We start from the raw sequence: 20107 nt of genomic DNA on the forward strand, positions 1-20107 counted from the left end.
CAGGGAGTGGTTATGGGCATTGTGTAGTGTGGAGAGAGTTTCAGACTGACCTAGTACTGGTAGCAAAAGGGCAGCAGGTGGCCGTCAGCCCTTGGTTCGGCACCTAGTCACCAGGTGTCTGAAGTCTGCAGTGTTACTCTGCTCTGGCAGCAGTGCTGACTTGAGCTTGCCTGAGTGGTGTTGGGCAAGAGTCAGAGGTTTGTTCTTCCCAGTACTCCTCAGGGGAGTTCTGTTCCAGGAGCTCTTTGCTAGTGCTAGCAGCTCTTGTAACTCAGTAACAGGCGCTTCTAGCTGTCTTTGTGCAGCCTCTGTTTGGCACCTGTTTGAAAGGTGTACAGGAGGATGTTGTTGTAGACTGCTGTGGGACGCCCTGTGGTGTTTGCTGGGTGAGGCCTTGTGTTTGTTAAAGGCCTTCTGTGTCAGGTCACGCAGTTGTTGGATAGGCATTGTGTGGGGCAGGCCATAATGCCTAAATGGTGACTTACCATAGGATGGAGGTTTCGAGGAAAAGGCACTTGAAGCTGGTGTCCTCCTCCATCCCAGGTTTGTTGCGAGCCCGGCAAGCTCTGCCTGAGTCTGTGGTAGTAAACATAGGGAGTTTCATGCCGACCCTGTTTGGTGTCTAGGGCAGCCATCAGTCCGCTTTTAGACTCTGAGAATTCCCTTATGATGGCTTGTTTCAGCTGCTGGTAGTTAGACTGGATGTTTTCTGGCTGTCGAGCCAGAAAGCGCCGCAACTCTGGGCTGGACGTGATCCAGATCAGATGGAGTCTATCTTGATGGTTCACACTCATCAAAGACTGCAGGTGAAAGTCAATGTCTCGCAGGTAAGCGTGGACGCCGTGGTCTCCTGCAAGCTCTGGTGTAAATGCAGGGATATGTCTGGCCATTCGGTTGAGGTCTTTGAGTGTCGCTACACGTGTCGCTTCAAGATTCGCCTGAATCAATCCTTTTCCTTCCGCTGCTGCAGAAGCTTTAAGGAAACTGTCCGATGACGGTTAAGCAGAGGGGTTTGTCTCCCCTTTGTAAATCTGTGCTTGGCTGGGGAGGTTTCTCTGCTGATTGCAAGTGGGGAGTGAGATGTCTCTCCTGCTGTGGTTCCTTTGCAGCAGGTAAGAGTGTCTCAGTTCTCGCTGGACCATGTCAAGTTCATCTTTGGTGTTGTCCAGCTGCTGAGTCAGCACTTTAACTTCAGCTCTGGACACATTCAGTTGACCTTCACAGGCCATGATTCTGGCATCTTTGTCCAAGAGTTCAGAATTTGCTGTTTTTAACAGTGAATCTTTGTGAAAGAGTACCTTTTCCAGGTGCTCTCTGGCTGTCTTTTCCAACTGCTCTTGTTGTTTAGCAGCTGTCAGAGCCGCTTGAAGTCTGTGGATTACCTCCTGTGACTCCCTTCTGCCAGGGTCCTTGTGTCTGTCCTGAGCCTCCATCTCTAGCTGGTCTATGCGGTTTTTAGCATGTGTCAGCTCCGCTTGGGACTCAGTGATCTGGCGCTTGAGGTTGTTTACCTCCTGTTTCAAACCTGTGAGGTTGTGGGCCAGGACGATAACCTCAGTCAGATATTTGTGCTCATACCTCTGGTTTGAGTCGCCTGTCATTAGTTCTTTTCCCTCGCTTTCCAGTTGCTTTTTGTTCTGTTGCTGAAGGTCGCCAGCAGCCATGGATAAAAGGGTGTTCCTCAAAACACCTAGCCAGTCCTTTTGGCCTGCCATCTGGGCAGTTAGGCTGAGCATCTGCAACATTTTGGCACACTTCTGGTGAGAGTAAGGGCAAGAGACTAATGCAAGATCAAACAGAATTTGGAGCTAAAGGCAAAGTGAGACAGCAAGGTGTATAATGTACAGCTAGGTTTTGCTAGGTGTGGTTAACAATTGAAATGTGTTCCTGATTATTACTATCTTAGCTGCAAATAGCAGGATGCTCAGATTTGTGTGGATCTGAGTGGCTTTGCTAAAAGAGCGTAAGCCTAGATTTAATAAATGACTTAAGATGTTTCTTTGGGTCAAATTATTTATCAGCACTTACTGATAGCATACAACAGGCTTGATCTTTGAACACATGAAGAGGAGAAAGAAAGAGGAAGAAAAGAGCTTTCCTATTAGATTGTGTCTATTAGTGGTGCTCAAAATTATGCCATAGAAATCGCCTAGATTACTAGTGTAGCTGGCTCATAAAATTTAAGCAACTTGTTGCAAATAAACACAAAATCGAGAAGAAAAGTATGTCTAGTTACTTTTGCAGTTTTATGGGGAAATAAAACCACACTAGACCAAGAGGGTTAAATGGGAAAATGAATAGCTGACTTCTATTATTAGTAAAAATAATAAAAAGACTTGAAGAAGTGATTAAAATAGCAGAATAACCTTGTATTGGGAATAATCAATAGCACTTATGATTAACAATTAGATTTGCTTTGGACATCATTCTATAGTTGGTCACAGCTGTTATGTGTTCAAGACCACACAATGTGTTTGTCCCTCTATAAAGTTTAGTCAACGTGCCATTGAAAGTTCCTAATAACTATAAAAATTATTCTCTATCTAAACAGTTTACATGTAATTAAGTTTTTAGATTTAATTAACAAAGTAACTGTAAATTTAGCTGAACAGCTGCTCAGTAAGGGATGCACCTGAAAGGTGCAGGTGAAGTTAGATGAGAAGAATTAAAGTTAAGGAAAGAGAAAGTGAAAATTCAGAAACCAGAAATGGGGTTAAAGGAAAATGGTTTAGATCACTTCACTCTGCATGCACACAAGCTGTAGATAAAGGCTTCATGTAAATTATGCTAGCAGCTAACTGTTGAAGCTATTAGTTAGCTTAGCCTAAGCTAAGGGGCTGCTAAGTTGGGTTAGCTTAGCCACCTAGGCTGGTTTGTTTACAAAATGGCGTCGGAAGGAAACACATGTGCTATCTGGAGTGAGCACTTCCTGTGACAAGTCGTTGTCATGGGAACCAATGCACTTCAGAGTTTCAGTGAGTGAAACACAGTTTTGATCACCAGGAAGCTAAGCCTTTTAGATGCACAGATAAAGTTTAGATGAAGGACATCAATCTAACTATAATTTGTAAGGCCTTTATACTGTGAAAAGGGGAGCATCGCCCAAATCTACATTTATATAACACTGTACTGAGATTTCTTCATCAGAAACAGGTTAAGCAATCAATTCTGGTACAGTTTACATGCCGCTGAGCTGAGATTCCTTCATCAAAACAGACTTACACTTTAATACTGAAATTAGGTTTCTTCGCTAAAATCATATTACTCGTACACTGATACCTTTTGAAAATATGCTTAAATGTGTTAAGACTCTTTCAATTACAGTAGAGATGTCAATTCAAGCCATCACTTTATCCGCGATCCAAACAAGCCAGCAACTAGTGAAGCAAATGCCGCTTCGCATGTCATGTCCTATTCTGACCGAATTATTCAATGCACACTTTTAAGTTGACAGTGGTTAAAGCTCATAACCTTTGTTTAATCATGCCCGCGTCATTCTCCACCATTATGTAGCTAATCAGCTCTATATTCTTCCACCATTAGGTAGCTTAATCAGTTCTATGAAATATTAATAATCAATCATAACTTGTTATAATCGATTATGAATATTTGGATCAGTTAATCGGGTTAACTTGATGTAGCTACATTAACATTACAACCAAATACTCGGTTCATCCCGTGAACACTCAATTTTGGTTATTAATTAATTAATTAATAGAAATGTACATTTCCGGGCAAGGGAAATGTCTTTCTTACTAAGTATTAAGAGCAAGTAGTCAAAATCTATGATTAGTGACTTTAGATATGAGCTTGAGACACAGACAACTTTACATGTGACATGAACAAGACTTTATTAACTAGACTAAACATTTAAACTACTCTAACATACATATACATACATTCATACAGTTTACCAAGGGAAAGAGGGCTGAAGCAGAATACAGGAAGGCAAGAAGTTATAGCATTGTTTGAAGTTCAGCAGATCAACAGCCTGAGCAAACCATCATATTAGTTCTGACACTCTTTTAGAAAGGGGTTAAGGATACTTAATGTATCAAATAATGAGACTAAGTTTGATACTTGCATGTCCCATTTGAATTAAACTGTCCTGATGCAATTTGTTGAGGCTCCAGTTGATCTTTGATGATGTTGTCTTGATGAGAGAGAGAACCAGTGAGAGTCAGAGGATCTTGGTGAATGGGCAGTCGAGGCCGTGAGCCTGGCACATGCTTGGGAGTCCTTGGGGCCTTTAGTTTGGCATCATTCAGCTGAGAGAGTGAGAGAGCACAAGGCTCAGAGAACCAGAAAGGCAGGAAGCCAGAGGAGCATAACAGAGCTAAGAGATAAGAGAGAGGATAGAGCTAAGAAGAGGATGAGAGGAAGTGGGCGCAGCAATTTTATACCCTCGAAACAGGTCCCACCTCTCATTGGCTCGACCAATAAGAAGGGTTTGAGTTCTAGGCGGAATTTGGTTTATTGCTCTTGTTGTAAAATTGCCCATTGCATGTGCAAGAAAGAAAATAGGAAATATACTTTTAATACTAATATGTTGTTGTTATCGACATATCATGTACACAGTCATTTCAATCTTCAAAATACCAAGTTATAGAGACCAAATATGCCACACATATGATTTTGGTTAACCATAGTATGCAAAGTCTGAAACATTAACCCATTAGTTTGCAAGAAAACATAGATCAAGCACATTTAAGGGAAAATGTGAGATGGCACATTAGATACATGTCAATATTTATCACATGGATATATAGAATATATATATAGGATTAACAGGGTTCATTTCTCTTTCTCAGTAAGAGAATGAAGGGAGGGTCAGCACTTCTCTGAACATTCCTTTGGAGGTCGTGAAAGGCCTCCATTACTCTGGGCATGAGAGAGTTCCTTTGTCAAAGCTCATTTGCATGTTTATGACAGTAAGAGATTTTGGGCTGAATGACTCAAAAGATAGTAAAACATCGCTGAATATCATTCTACAGAGATCTTATATTCGAATTCAGCTCGGACAAATCGTAAGGTTTAATTTGATACCAAGAAAGGTATATTTAGTACACTTAATAAGGGAATATACACTGAGGCTATTAAATATGAGGCCTCAGAGTTTAAAACACACAACTAAACAGTTCTAACGTAGTTTGATATACCTCAGAAATACACAACATACAGGGATTACACGTATTTCATTAGCAATATGCAGTTCTGTGTTTAACTGAAAACACACACACACACACACACATTTTTACGCTCAAAGTTTCCTTCCTGTCCACACGATAAGCACGCGGTGAGCATGCGATGTCACATGCGTTCTCTGTCAATAGTTCATTGTCTCTTTGTCAATACATTTATTGTGCTTGTGGAGGCTGGTTGGCTTATTTCAGTAATTAGGGGTTTTTAACAGTAAGTTCTTGTTTGTTCGGGAATCTGTTAAGGCACTGATCCTCCGCCATACCTTACATCCATGTGATAAATATTGACATGTATCTAATGTGCCATCTCACATTTTCCCTTAAATGTGCTTGATCTATGTTTTCTTGCAAACTAATGGGTTAATGTTTCAGACTTTGCATACTATGGTTAACCAAAATCATATGTGTGGCATATTTGGTCTCTATAACTTGGTATTTTGAAGATTGAAATGACTGTGTACATGATATGTCGATAACAACAACATATTAGTATTAAAAGTATATTTCCTATTTTCTTTCTTGCACATGCAATGGGCAATTTTACAACAAAGAGCAATAAACCAAATTCCCGCCTAGAACTCAAACCCTTCTTATTGGTCGAGCCAATGAGAGGTGGGACCTGTTTCCCGAGGGTATAAAATTGCTGCGCCCACTTCCTCTCATCCTCTTCTTAGCTCTTCCTCGCTCACTCTTAGCCCTCTCTCTTGTCGCTTATTTCTGCTTCTCTGGTCCTCTGAGCCTTGTGCTCTCTCACTCTCTCGCTGAATCATGCCAAACTAGAAGGCCCCAAGGACTCCCAAGCGTGTGCCAGGCTACGTACGGCCTTGTCTTTCCATTCACCAAAGATATCAAGACAACATCATCAAAGATCAACTGGAGCCTCAACAAATTGCATCAGGACAGTTTAATTCAAATGGGACATGCAAGTATCAAACTTAGTCTCATTATTTGATACATTAAGTATCCTTACCCCTTTCGAAAAAGGGCGTGTCAGAACTAATATGATGGTTTGCTCAGGCTGTTGATCTGCTGAACTTCAAACAATGCTATAACTTCTTGCCTTCCTGTATTCTGCTTCAGCCCTCTTTCCCTTGGTAAACTGTATGAATGTATGTATATGTATGTTAGAGTAGTTTAAATGTTTAGTCTAGTTAATAAAGTCTTGTTCATGTCACATGTAAAGTTGTCTGTGTCTCAAGCTCATATCTAAAGTCACTAATCATAGATTTTGACTACTTGCTCTTAATACTTAGTAAGAAAGACATTTCCCTTGCCCCGGAAATGTACATTTCTATTAATTAATTAATTAATAACCAAAATTGAGTGTTCACGGGATGAACCGAGTATTTGGTTGTAATGTTAATGTAGCTACATCAAGTTAACCCGATTAACTGATCCAAATATTCATAATCGATTATAACAAGTTATGATTGATTATTAATATTTCATAGAGCTGATTCACTACCTAATGGTGGAAGAATATAGAGCTGATTCGCTACAAGCGTGATGAATTGACTCAGTGCAAAAAGACAACTAAAGCTGAGGCTATTCAACACCGACACCGAAGGAGATGACTTCAGTGGTTTCATGTGCACAAGAGGAGGAAGATAGTGACCAATGACTTTCTTGCTAGGCTACAGTTTACTGCTAATTTTTTATTTTTTGTTACAAGCCGTGTGTGGCAGCGGGGGCGTGATCAAGTGCCCGTCCGGGAGAGAAAAGCGGTAAGGGCGCTTCCACCTGAGCTAATGTCTAACACCTGTGTCTAATTTCAGTAAGCGTGGGGAGAGCGGCATAAAAAGGCAGCAGAGAGAGTGTGAGTGAGAGAGTGACAGACAGAAACACGTCAGTCTAGTGTTGGCACATAGAAGACCAAGAATTGAGAAACTTTATAAAATTGATTGTAAACATTGCTGTGGCCATTAAAAGCCTTACCTGGAACGTCAAGTGCCCTGCTTCACGTGTCCTTCTTGGGAAAACTGTCACACTGGCACCAGTGTGACAGTTTTCAGCACTTGATGTAAGTGCCCTTAGCGCTTTTCTCTCCCGGACGGGCGCTTGACCACGCCCCCGCTGTCACACCGTGTTTCGTTAAAGCCTATTTATTTTTGTTACAAGCCGTGTTTCGTTAAAGCCTGTGTTAACTTCATTTGTTTCAATGTACTGGTAGGCACTTGCAAGCCAAGGTGCGGCTTATTTATGTTTAAAATAATATTTTTTTTTAAATTTAGTGAGTGCAGCTTATATTCAGGTGCTCAATAGTCCGGAAATTACGGTAATACGCAAATAAATGCCAAGCCATGTACACTGTATTGAAAATATGTTTACGTTTTTAACACTTTTATAACTTTTGAGACTTATTCTAAGACGATGATTTACAAATATAAGTGCTTAGATTGGAGTACACATTCACAGGATGGATGAATGGATAAAAAAAATAGAGATTGTGTCCAGGACATTCAATGTAAACTGTGTCTTAAACAAGTCAGAGTCGGTCCACCTCACCGCATATTTCGAAGCACTCATGTTAATAAATGCATTCTGAAGGAACATTTAAAAGGTGTTGCCTTTGACTAAGGGCCTGTCATGTCCCTCTGTCAGCAGCGCGTAGGGGGACTTGCTTCACGGTACAATAAATTCTCTCAAATGAGGCACTGGTGAGTTTGAAGCGCTGGTCATGTGCATGGCAACGACACACTGAGGTGCTCGCTTGCGCCATCTCATGAATAATATCGAGAACACCCGTGACGTAGATGTGCTGAAATTCAATAGAAAGCATTATAAGTTACCAATGAAAAACCTTGTATGTCATGACTTGTGACGTTGACTCAATGTTCATTTCAAACCTGGAGATGGAAATAGCCCGAAAATGTTCACGTTTCCTCTTATACACAGACTACACTTGTACTAGAGTGAACAGCTGGCTTGAGCAATTATCGCATATTTCACTCATGCATAACTCTGGTTTTAAAGGAAGAACAAAGACATGTCTATGTCCCCATCTCTCTTCTCAGACAAGACTGATTAGTGAGTGAATGACATACTGTTTCTTCCTAGCATTCAAAAATTTCTAAAATTTGAAATGACCAATCGTGAAAGTTAGACGGGCTGATGTTTGGAGGCAATGAGCTCTTCTTCTTCCAGAAGTAACACACAGCGTGGTGTGGACTGACAGGCAGGGACAGAGTAACTAATTTAAACTCACTATGTAAACAGTGAAAAACGACACAGCTGATACGTTTCCACAAACCCTGAGCTTGAAAAACCAACACCTCAACAGAGCTCAAATGCTGGGTGGTCCTCTGCGTCCTGCCCCCTCTATATATACATAACGTGAAGACAGTGTGGCGTCCAGAGGCGTTGTCACTCCACATTTATGAGGGTCAAAAATAGTGGGGTCACCCGAGCAGGGAAAACAAATGTACATATCTTCCAATGTTAATTACAAATGCAGCCAAATGTCTGAACACTGCTGATGTTGTATCTTCAAAGCTGAAGTCCAGGCACAAAGCCAATTTAATTCATTAAAAGGGCAAGAGGAGCCGAGTGAGGACTGCAAGCTGTCACAGCACTGGCTTACACAGCAATCCAAACACAGCGTAACGCAAACAGAGGCACATACCTGCAGGGCGGCGAACATCATCATCTCTTCCTCGGTGCATTCAATCTCCTCCAGCAGGATGGCCCATTTCGCCTGCTCATATAGCTGGTTCACTCTGATGGCGTCATACTGTAGGGGTCAAGATAGTTTAAAAACACAACACCTTTGAATGTGCTCTATCCAGAAACAAAATAAGCTACACTGTCCTAACAGAGTGACTGAGCAATTCCTTACAGTGAGACCACAGTGCACAGCAATAAAAGGTCATCTTATTACATACAGTATGGGAAATCTCTTAAAAATGAATGCTGAAATGGTTTGTGTTTATTTTACTATTCGTTTAGAAAATCAGTTTTAAACATGTACTAATTTGTATTCTTATAACAGATTTTCATAGTTTAATATTGAAAGTCTGCGTTTGGGAGAAGGATAAAACAATCTATAGGCCATTTCAAGGACTGTTCGACAAACGTTGACAAGATTGTCTTAAAATGTCATTATTAAAATGTGGACCATGTTTTTTGGTGGCTGGATGCTCACTGGATGCCTGACAGTAATGGAAATGTAAGAGTTTAGATCTACAAAAAAAGCAACAGCAAATGGACGGGTGAACCATTGCTAATGCGAGACAGCTGGATACATGCAGTGATAACAACTGTAGCACACATCTTATCTCTGGTAGCGAATGAAATTTATGCTAAGTAATATTACGTTTGGTAGGTAGGGATCTCCCATTATAATGAATGAAGCTGCGCAAGTAATTAGCTATTAGATTTAGTCATTTATTAGATGCTTTTATCCAAAACAACTTGGAAATTAGGAACATAAAAAAAGAAATCTTTCCTTAGTCCACAGGTTTCATTGACTATAAATAGGAGCGATTCAATATTCCTGAGCTCTCTGCTGAGGAAATAACAGTGAGCTTCTAAACTATGATACAGTTTCATCACCTTTCTCACGTAGATGCTCAGTATAAACATAACGTCTAGATAACGCACTTCAAGTAAATGTTTGATGTTCTTTGAGAAAATATGTTAACTCAGAACCTTATTTACAGGATCCCGTATTGATATCAGAAGTGTCATTCTAATTCCATTATTATTGTTTACATCCTTGAAATGGTCTATACATAAAAGGCATTTGAAAAGTAATAAAAATAAATGAAGTCAGTTTTAATATGACCTTAATATAACAAAAATATAAAAGTTTAAATCTTTGTTTTAATGAAAAAATCAACCCCTTTGACATAAAATTGCAGAAGTTGAAGAATAAGCCATATATTAATTACAACAACGTTTCAATTACAAAATGTAAACATGTAAAAGACTAAGACAAATGAAGGAAGTGCTACAATGATGAAGAAAATAACTGGAAAACTGTTTTAGAAGTGGCTTTTTGGAGTTTAGAAGACAAAAGCTTTTATTCAGGGATGTAACAATCCATTGATCTGGATTTATGCATCAATCAAATCACCAACGATGTGAATTCATCGATTCAACGTGCAAACAAACACATCTATTTTTTCAAGAAGCAAGTTATTTTGACATTCTCATATCAGCCACATCTGTATGCATTTCTGTCAGGTGATGGAGCAACATACTCACTATATAAGTGCTAGAAATGCTTATCATGTGGGACATGGATGTTTGTGAGGTGATTGAAACCTTAAGTTGCGCTCTGCTCTATATCCGTTGCATGCGCGCCAACCACGCTTCCCTCAAAATGTGAGCTCTGTTTACAGGATAGTGCAGAGTGACTCACATGCACGATTAAATCCGGCTTCCTTCGATATCATGGCACATGCAACACATTTAAACTCTACATGACAATTTTCTATTTTAAAGCACTATGGAGCAATTCAAACATGTCAAATGGCTAGACAGCCACAACATTCTGAACGGTGCTGACGAGGGAAAGAGAAAACATCTATACCTGCACCAACTACAAGATTTTTCACATCTACACAAACACTTTTACTAGCATTTATCACAGTAAACTGTTTTCCAAAAAAATTCTATGGAAGATGTAGCCAAGAAGAAAACCCAGATAGCACATTCTCTCCAGTCGGAAAAAAGTCTTGGGTAAGTGAGTATTTTGGATTGAAAGACTTGCTTGACTGTTATAGAGATAACAAACGGTCACTGTAGTGTTTAACTCATTCCACAAGGCAATGAGTTGTCATCAAATGATTGATCATCACTTGTGTGTGTGTGACTATTTTTTATATAATGTATTTATCTATATCATTTTTTTCAATAACTGACTTACGTGATTTTGTTGTGGATATATCTGTGTGTATACTGGGATATGCCCTTTTCAGAGAGCTCCATAAAATAATCAAATTATATTTTGGTTGCATTTGTGAGATAATAAATGAAATAGGTTACGTAAAATAGGCACATAATATTGTAATATCAATTGCAGGCCCCAGAATTTAATCACATCGCAGAAGATTTTGAGGTATCAGATTGCTGGCTAAGTGAATCGATATAAGATCAAACTGTGATCAAACTTACACCATTATTTTAAATTAAAATAGATGTGGCGGAACTACCCAACCCTCCCTCTCGTCCTCATTGCCCTGCCTCTTAGGACACTCCTTCAGGCAGGCTCACAATGTGAGTGTGTTGGAGACAGGAGAGACGCAACTTTATGAGCCTTGTTGGGGCAGTGGTTGATGAGGTACACCTGATGTTAATAGAGCCTCATCACCGCTGGCATTACATTTACATTTATGCATTTGGCAGACGCTTTTATCCAAAGCGACTTACAGTGCACTTATTACAGGGAAAATCCCCCTGGAGCAACCTGGAGTTAAGTGCCTTGCTCAAGGACACAATGGTGGTGACTGTGGGGTTTGAACCAGTGTCCTTCTGATTACCAGATTACCAGTTATGTGCTTAGACCACTACACCACCACCACTCCGCATTAAAACACAGAGCACCTCTCGTAGGGAAGTTGGCTTCTATTTTCTTGTGGGCAGTGTACAGCGCAAATTAGTCACCCTAGAACCCTGGCGTGAGTAAGATGTGATGCTAGGGATTGGAGCATGTGTTGCGGCAGATGGGCCAGAATGCCTGGCCACTATTCCCCTCAAGCGACAAGGCCCAGGGAAGCCGCTGTCCCAAGTGCCTCGGATTCATGAGAAGAGCTCATTGCGGCCGCCGGATCTCGCCCATTATACCTGGACCATCCCCTCTTTGCACTCCCTGCCTTCATATAGCCCCATTCACCACAAGGACACCAGATTCCCCTTATTTTGGACATTTTATTCCCCTTTTTATGAGCATTTTATGTTTATTATTATTTCCAAGATTTGCCTCATGAATTAAAGGGTGACACTGACCTTTGGGTTGAGATCAAAGAAGCTGTGATACTTGAATCGCAGCAGAAGAACCTCGTTCTCCTTCACATCGTGTTCCATCAGCGATCTGGAGGAGTCCAGCCACCTTCACAAACACATTTGTCAGATTATGAGTGAAAGCCTTCCTGATCAGAGTTTTCAGAGGTCAGATCTCACTTACCCCTGGTTGATCTTGGCCTTGTCCAGGAGGGACTGAGGTTTGTAGAGTTTGATCACAATGTCAGGTGAGGCGATGGGCTGGCTGACAGCGAGGATGCTGGGATTGCCCTCTGACAGCGGGCTGTCTCCAAACCATGCTGATGTGGGTGACAGAGGGCTGCCATCCCGAGAGTCATAAGTAGGAGTCATTGTCTTGCTGTAAAGCCCGGGACTGGAATAGATGCTTCCTGAAATTAAAGACTTCCATTAGTAATCAGCTAACACGGCAACAGCACAATCCAAGAAAAAGCTAGGTGTAGAGCTTGGCGGTATGATGGTACCTTGCAGTAGAAACACAAAAATTGTAGAGATTGGGCAATGTACTTTAAAAAAGATGCTTACCTAACTACAATGGGAGCAATTTAGTTTTATAGACACAATATAACTGTATCTGTTTATCTCAATTTGCCAAATTTATATAGTAGACTTCAACTGAAGTATGTGTATTGGCTTTGAACGTGGCTCATTTTTAAAATGTATTAAGGGACTTCCACATGAATCGTGTTAGCATTGCCCAATACATTGAACTCTAGAGTGAAGGGTCAGTTCCAGCGTCAACCCAGTCACAACACTGCAATTCCACTGAACTATCAAAGCGCCAGCCCAATGATTATGGGAAATTTGCAAAGTCTGTCCAACTTGGAAATTATTTTTGCATCTGTTTACCTCATTAATGATGCAATTTATTTTAAGAGTAAAAGCAACAAGAAATATTTTGAAACTGTCAAACTTAATGAAGAGATATTGAACATTTTATAATTTTGCTTTATTCATAAATATTTACCTTATCATAAGAATATTTTAAGACTTGAAGGTAAACAAATCCTATTATTATGTCTGAAATTAATGTAAAAAAGCAATCATCAAAACATCTCCCGCCGTTTTGGAAATCTGATGCGGCACTGCCTCCCAACTCGTAAATTTGCCCTTCTCTCAAAGTATTTGCCATGCTCATCATGTGGAGGAAAAAACGACACCTGAAATTGGCATTGAGCGGTGCGTTTGAACCCAAACACAAATCGTGTGGAAGTCACTTTACTGTTTTAAGTCGTTTGAGCTGTTTTGCACTCATGCTAGACTTATTAATTAGTTATGAGTAGTCTTAGCTTTTGTTTTGCTTCCATTGAATGTGATGAGATTTTCATTTATTCACTGAATTGTCAAAGAATAGTTCAATGGTAAACATATAAAACCTTTGGGGTTGAATTACCAGACTAGATTGGAATGCCTTGATATAAAAATTACTCATAAGATTTTGTTCATACCGCCCACCCCTAGACAGATGACCTCTCAAAATCCAATGACTGAAAATCATCATAAATAACTACATTAAAATCATTCACATGGCTGCAGATCCCTGATCAAGCAGCATGCAGATGCACACTTCAACACAAAAATATGCAAAAAAAAAACAAAAAGCCAGCACAATCAGCAGCATGAGGTGCTCAATATCTTTATGAACCCAGTGCATCAGGAGCGTTGCATTCAGCTGGATCTCAATGTACCATTTTAGTAGTTATTATCATCATCACAGATCATTAACACATTCAGTAGCATAATGTAGGGTCAGCCATTAAATAACTTCAGTTAATGAAAAAAAAACAATTCTGCCAACAGTCCGTGATGCTGATTTGTCAATACAGCATTCCAGATGTAATAAATTACAAATTATAGAAACAGCTATGAAACGAAACACCTGTTAACCTAGTAAATATGGATATTGCTGTGTCAGTATAAAGAGATAGAAACTACTAACCGTAGCTTACATGTTATGGACTAGATTTTCTAGCATAAAAATGACAAACGATGTGCTTAATAAAATGTTTAATAAATATTTGTGTCCTTAATGTTTGTATTATTTAGTAAAAAAAATTATGATAGCTCTTGACACTCGAGGTTATTTTATTGTGAATATAGCCACAATTAAAGGGGTGGCACTTAAAACATTTGGGTGACAATTATCATCATCTCCATCTTAAGTTAGTTAAAATACATAAATAAATGGTTTTAAATATCATAGTATTAAATTCTAGGGCAGCCAAAGTTAATACATTAACTTGAGATCGCATTTTACATAGATAAACATTTAATTAATTAATGTATTGAATTTAAATTACAACTGCCTGAATCCAGATCCTTTTAACAAAAGTGTTTTTTTTTTTATCTATGCATGGTGAAATTTTATTTCTCATTTAAGGTACAACATTAATGAAACATTTTTATTTTGTTTTTTTTTCCTTAAAAGAAACTGAATGCCCTACATTTAGAAAAGATAAAATACTTTTAGAAATACCCATTTACGTTTTGCATTAACTTAAATATACAATGTGATTATTCAACATTATTTTTAACAATTGGCAGCCAAACACAAAAGAAAACAATAGTAATCAAATAACACCAGATTCAAAGAAAAAGTGTATTTCATGTTAACAACTGCTTTAAATTCATTAAAGCCTGTCCTTAAACTTTAACATCAATATTAAACATACAATACAAACAGAAACTCAATCGTTTTCTGCTAGCTGTGTAAAGATGCAATTTTATTGGAAATAACGTCACCAGTCAGATTATAGCTTTGATTTGTTTTTATTATTATTATTATTATAATTATTCACCATCACAAACCAAAAAAAATTACATGATTACACTAAACATTCTTCCGTAACCACTCAAGTGATTAATTGTGAGTGAGAAGACAAAAGCATTCAGGAAAAATCACTTATGTGGCAGTGTGAGGCCACAGTCATGGTGAGGGACAGGAAGTGCTTGTGGAGTGGTAGAGGTCATGAGAAAAGAGAGAGGGCTGAAGGAGACATGAAGGTCACTGGAAAGTTTTCTGCTCCCATCATGGAACTGAGGTGGCCTGACGATCAGCAGGGTTAGGATGTTTACTCTATACACACTATTTAACATTGTTCATATAACCGTCCACAAAGATTCATCACACTGATGCTCAAGTTCACGCTCATGTTTGTAGGAATGAGTATGACAGCAGTCCCTATTTTACATGCCAAATATCAAACAATTTGACTAATTAGTCTTATAACTGTGAAAGTGTGAATGAGTACTAGTCAGGTGAAATCACTCTATCATTCTGCTTGGGTTTTAAGAGCAGACTGATTGCTATAAAAGGAGGGAGGAAGTGCTTCCAATCATTGTGTTCTTGTTAGCAAAGGATACCTCTAAAGAAAGACGTGCAGCCATCATCGCTTTGCATCAAAATGGCCTCACATGCAATGAAATTACTGCAAAGAATATTAGACCTGAAAGAACCATTTACCGGATCATCAAGAACTTCGAGGAGAGAGGTTCAACAGCAGTAAAGAAGGCTTCAGGACGTCCCTGAGTGTCCAGCAGGTGCCAGGACCGTCTCCTCCTGAGGAGTCGGCTACGGAATTGTGTCACCACCAGTGCAGAGCTTGTTCAATATTGGCAGCAGGTTGGTATGAGTGCATCTGCACGCACAGTGAGGCGAAGACTTTTGGACAATGGCCTGGTGTCAAGAAGTGCAGCAAAGAAGCCACTTCACTCCAAGAAAAACATCAAGGACAGACTGAAATTCTGCAGGAAATACAAGGATTGGACAGCAGAAGACTGGTGCAAAGTTATTTTCTCTGATGAAGCCCCCTTCCGACAGTTTGGGACATCTGGAAAATCGATAGTCCGGAGAAGAAAAGGTGAACACTACCATGAGTCCTGTGTCGTGCCAACAGTGAAGCATCCTGAGACCATCCATGTGTGGGGTTGATTTTCATCCAAGGGAGTGGGCTCTCTCACAATCCTGCCCAAAAACACTGCCATGAATAAAGAATGGTATCAAAACATCCTGCAAGAGCAACTTCTCCCAAAGATCCAGGAGCAATTTGGTGATGATCCATGCATTTTCCAGCATGATGGAGCACGCTGTCACAAGGCAAGAGTAATAATGAAGTGACTCAGAGATCGTTACATTGAAATTTTGGATCCGTGGCCAGGCAACTCCCCGGATGTTAATCCCATAGAAAACCTGTGGTCAATCCTCAAACGCAGACAAGCAGAAGCCCACAAACTGTGATCAACTCCGAGCACTAATAAGGCAAGAATGGATCGACATCAGTCAGGATTTGGCCCAGAAACTGATATCCAGCATGCCAGAGCGAATTGCAGAGGTTATGAAGAACAAGGATCAACACTGTAAATATTGACTCTTGCAGTGTTTTCTATAGTGTTTTTGCCAATAAAAGCCTTTAAAACTCATGAAATACTTATCATTGTTTTCCAGTATACCATAGAATCATGTGAAAAAAATATACTGAATCAGCAAACTTTGCAAAACTAAAAAAAATATATGTCACTACCAATACTTTTGGCCACGGCTGTACATTCATGTTAACCAGAATTAAAATGCTGTAAAGATACTGTTTTTTTTTTAAAGGCTACTTTTTTTTTTAAAGGCAATTGGTTTGCATTAACCAGTACCCCAATCGGCCAAGATGATGTCAGCTGAAAAGGAAAAAGTTGTTTCAGTGGTAAAATATGTTTTTTGATAAACTGATAAACTGTGCACAGTAAGACCAGGAACATGTATAATAATAATAAAAAAAATATTAGGTCAATTTTGATTTTTATGTTTACTTGAGTTAAGAATCTTGAAGCCCTTTCTGACTAAATGTTTATTGTGACACTAAAAATAGACAAATCGTCAACAACTGAACCTTTCACATCAAAAGTGATGTGAATACTTATCATCGGTTAATTCATGCAAAACACCATCACACGGGAAGACTGTTCCAGTAAAGTGAAATCGGCCCCATCACACCTAGTTACTGACAAGCGGAATCTCCCATCAGACATTTTTGTATCAGTTCAGTTTTGTTTACTTTCTCCTGTTACTCGACCAAAGCAAGTTGTGTCAGCCGAATGGGAGCATAATCAGTGATGAGCATGATTCGAAGGTTCCCTTTTCTCTCTAATACATTTTTACTCCACTGACAACTAGGTTTAGGGGGTTTGGGGGTACAGTTAATAAAATATGTATTCCACTTCACTCTATTACATCTTTGGAGTTAAAAACAACTCACGTTTGGCACTTCTCTGCAGGCATTTAACCCGGAAAAAGTGGAGCTCCCACGTGGCCTTACTTTCAACAACACTTCCTGCTACTGAGGTAAGTGCTACAAATTTCGGTAAGCACAGACAGAGTTTAGCTTAAGAAAAGTCAACTTACTGTTTCCGAATTAACAATGTTCAATAACCATTAAACAAACAATGCTGTTTTTTTGTGTTTATGAACATATAATAAAACTTTGATGGGAGGTTTAACTTAAGCCATTTGCTGTTTTTGTAATGTGAATTTTAATCATCAGCAACTGAAAAATTCAGCAGCAAAATGTTGGTAAAAATAAACTTAAGGAGTGCTATAGGAAAGTCGTTTTTTCAGTATAATATTTTTAATGCAATTAATGAATCTAGAACAGTGCATTTCCATTTATTTTTGAGGAAGATTATTTTTTCTTTGTGTAATTGAGGTGAGTAAAGAACTAAATAATTTTAACCAATTCACTTGTGTAATAATTGTGCTTTCTGCCTACGAGGAGCTTTGCAACACAAAACATATACAAGAGGTCTGATATTTGCATTGCTCTTGTAAAGTTTCGATTGCTCAAATTTAGACAAAATTCAATGTATTTATGCCCTCAAGTGTGCTGATGTATGGAAATGGCTCCAAGCATCTGACACAAATCTTAAATTTTATTAGTCTGTTTAGTTTAACTGTGGAGAGGGCAAAAAAAAATCAAAAAAAATCAGCTAACCTCATTTTTTTTTTTTTAAAGAAATACAACTTTCTCGGTATGTGAATTCTCGATCTGAGTGTCAAAGGCTTCAAAGGAATCCAGTGTATCGATTCAATGGAAGTCTACATCATGTTTGACGAGAAAGGGCCTTTATGGTCCAGCTAATTTTTAGAAAGACGCCTTGATCTGACCTGCCATTCATTCCTCTCTAGTTTTATGGATTGAGAAGTTAAACAAGCAAAACTGTGAACTGACGGTTGGTATGGGAACGCATCTCATGACCCTCATCAACTGAGGTCTCACTGTAGCACAGTCAGGTGACTCAAGGGAGAGATTTCCTCCAGTCAGCAGGGGTCATGTGACTGCTCCATCTGTGGAGAGGGGAGGTGAGGGAAGCAATGCAGGATGACAGAAAAACAGTCAGCCTTACCTTTCATCGGTCCAATGTATATTATCTCAGAGGCTTGAGGAACAGGAAGAAATGGAAAGGAAAAGAAAACAAAGAGAGAGGTAACAAAGATTGAAAGATACAGAGATTAACAGATCCGAGGTGAGGAAAGTGTTAAATAACATGCAAAATAATACAGGACATTAGAGGTAGGGTGGGCGATATAGCATAAATTTTGTTTTTCAGCCATTTCGCTATATTCAATATACATCCAATGAAAAGTTTCTATATTTGCTCAGTCATTTTTTTCAGAGGGACCATCATTTCAACCAAATAGCAATTGTTGCTAAGTAGATTTGAAATGTTTTACACAAGAAAGGAAATTTTTACTCGTTTTTCACTGTAAGATCATGAAGGGAAAGGATGATATTTAATAATTTTCATTTATATCCACTTACTGAACACAAACATTTACTAACATTTAGAAAACATTTACTTTTTCCTACAACACTTCAATACTGACATTTAAAAGAGAGACTCTATTAAAATATCTCTGTCGTAACACTTTCATACTCAAAAGTTGTGAAAAGGAGGATTGCTAAATTATTCTAATGACACGCTTTTTAGGAAACATTATGGCCAAACATTTAAATCATTGCAATATTCCAAATGGTGGTTAATATTATTAGGGCTGGATTTGGACATTTCCCAATTCGATTCCGATTTACAAGCTGTCAATCTACTTCAATAGCTCTCGATTCTATTCTTTTTCACCATCAGGCCGAATGGTTCTGAGCATGGTATGGAACAGTTACAGTAGCATTTCCACATGAGCATGGTTCAGCACAGCACAATTAATAACCTTTCTCAGACCGGAATTCTCTGCACGGTTAGCCAACCGTACTCAACCGTTCTCAGCTGTGCTGGTGGAATGGCTTTAGTGCAGTTACTTACATGTGACTTACGATTGTTAATTTGCCTACGGAAAGGTAACTTATAGCGCTTTTAGTTGTTTCTAGCTTGCCAAGTTTGCTAATATTTGGTACATTTTATAAATGTTCATAACAAAGTGCATTTTTAGTATATCTTCATGATTTCATGATGATGTTTTATGAAAAAATAATTTTTCTACATGCCTTTTAAGGCAGGGAATTAGATTACTAACTCATTAAAACTCAATATCTCATATTCTCAATAAATATTATTTTTAGCTAGTCTGGGAACTTTTAACTTTCTGCATTTTTGTTTGTGGTGGCATAAACAAGCCCTCAGCAAATGATTATAAACCTCTCACCTTTTTCTCTTTGCTTTTCTTTTTTACGACAGTCTTTTCTGTGTATTAGTAGAGTAAAACCGTGGAAAATAAAACCAGCCAAAACAACTGAAACATGATCACCCTCCACAGCACACTTGCTCCAATGTTTACCTCTCACATTGTCACCGAAAGATGGATCTCTTAGGTTAAAGTTGTCTGAATAATATTTAAGACATACTAAACAGGAGGCTGCATTTACTCTTCTTTACTCCAAGTCTGATATTTTGATACAAATCAGCTGTCAATCATTTAGGAGCGTATCTGC

General features: G+C 38.9%; 1 protein-coding gene across 4 annotated transcripts in view; it reads right to left on the bottom strand.

The window, feature by feature from the left end:
• The window catches only part of LOC127662859 (fermitin family homolog 2-like), a 120779-nt gene that overhangs the window by 23253 nt on the left and 77419 nt on the right, over window positions 1-20107 (bottom strand). For 2 of the 4 annotated variants that reach the window (XM_052154238.1, XM_052154239.1), the window contains exons 5-8: window positions 18570-18602; window positions 12328-12553; window positions 12150-12252; window positions 8824-8931 (exon numbers count right to left, since the gene is read on the bottom strand). In XM_052154238.1, coding sequence (XP_052010198.1) covers window positions 8824-8931; window positions 12150-12252; window positions 12328-12553; window positions 18570-18602 — 470 coding nt within the window. The remainder of the gene's footprint in view (window positions 1-8823; window positions 8932-12149; window positions 12253-12327; window positions 12554-18569; window positions 18603-20107) is intronic. The other 2 variants (XM_052154240.1, XM_052154241.1) reach the window with 1 other exon arrangement.

Source organism: Xyrauchen texanus, chromosome 22, assembly GCF_025860055.1.
Source record: "Xyrauchen texanus isolate HMW12.3.18 chromosome 22, RBS_HiC_50CHRs, whole genome shotgun sequence".
Taxonomy (NCBI): Eukaryota; Metazoa; Chordata; class Actinopteri; order Cypriniformes; family Catostomidae; genus Xyrauchen; species Xyrauchen texanus.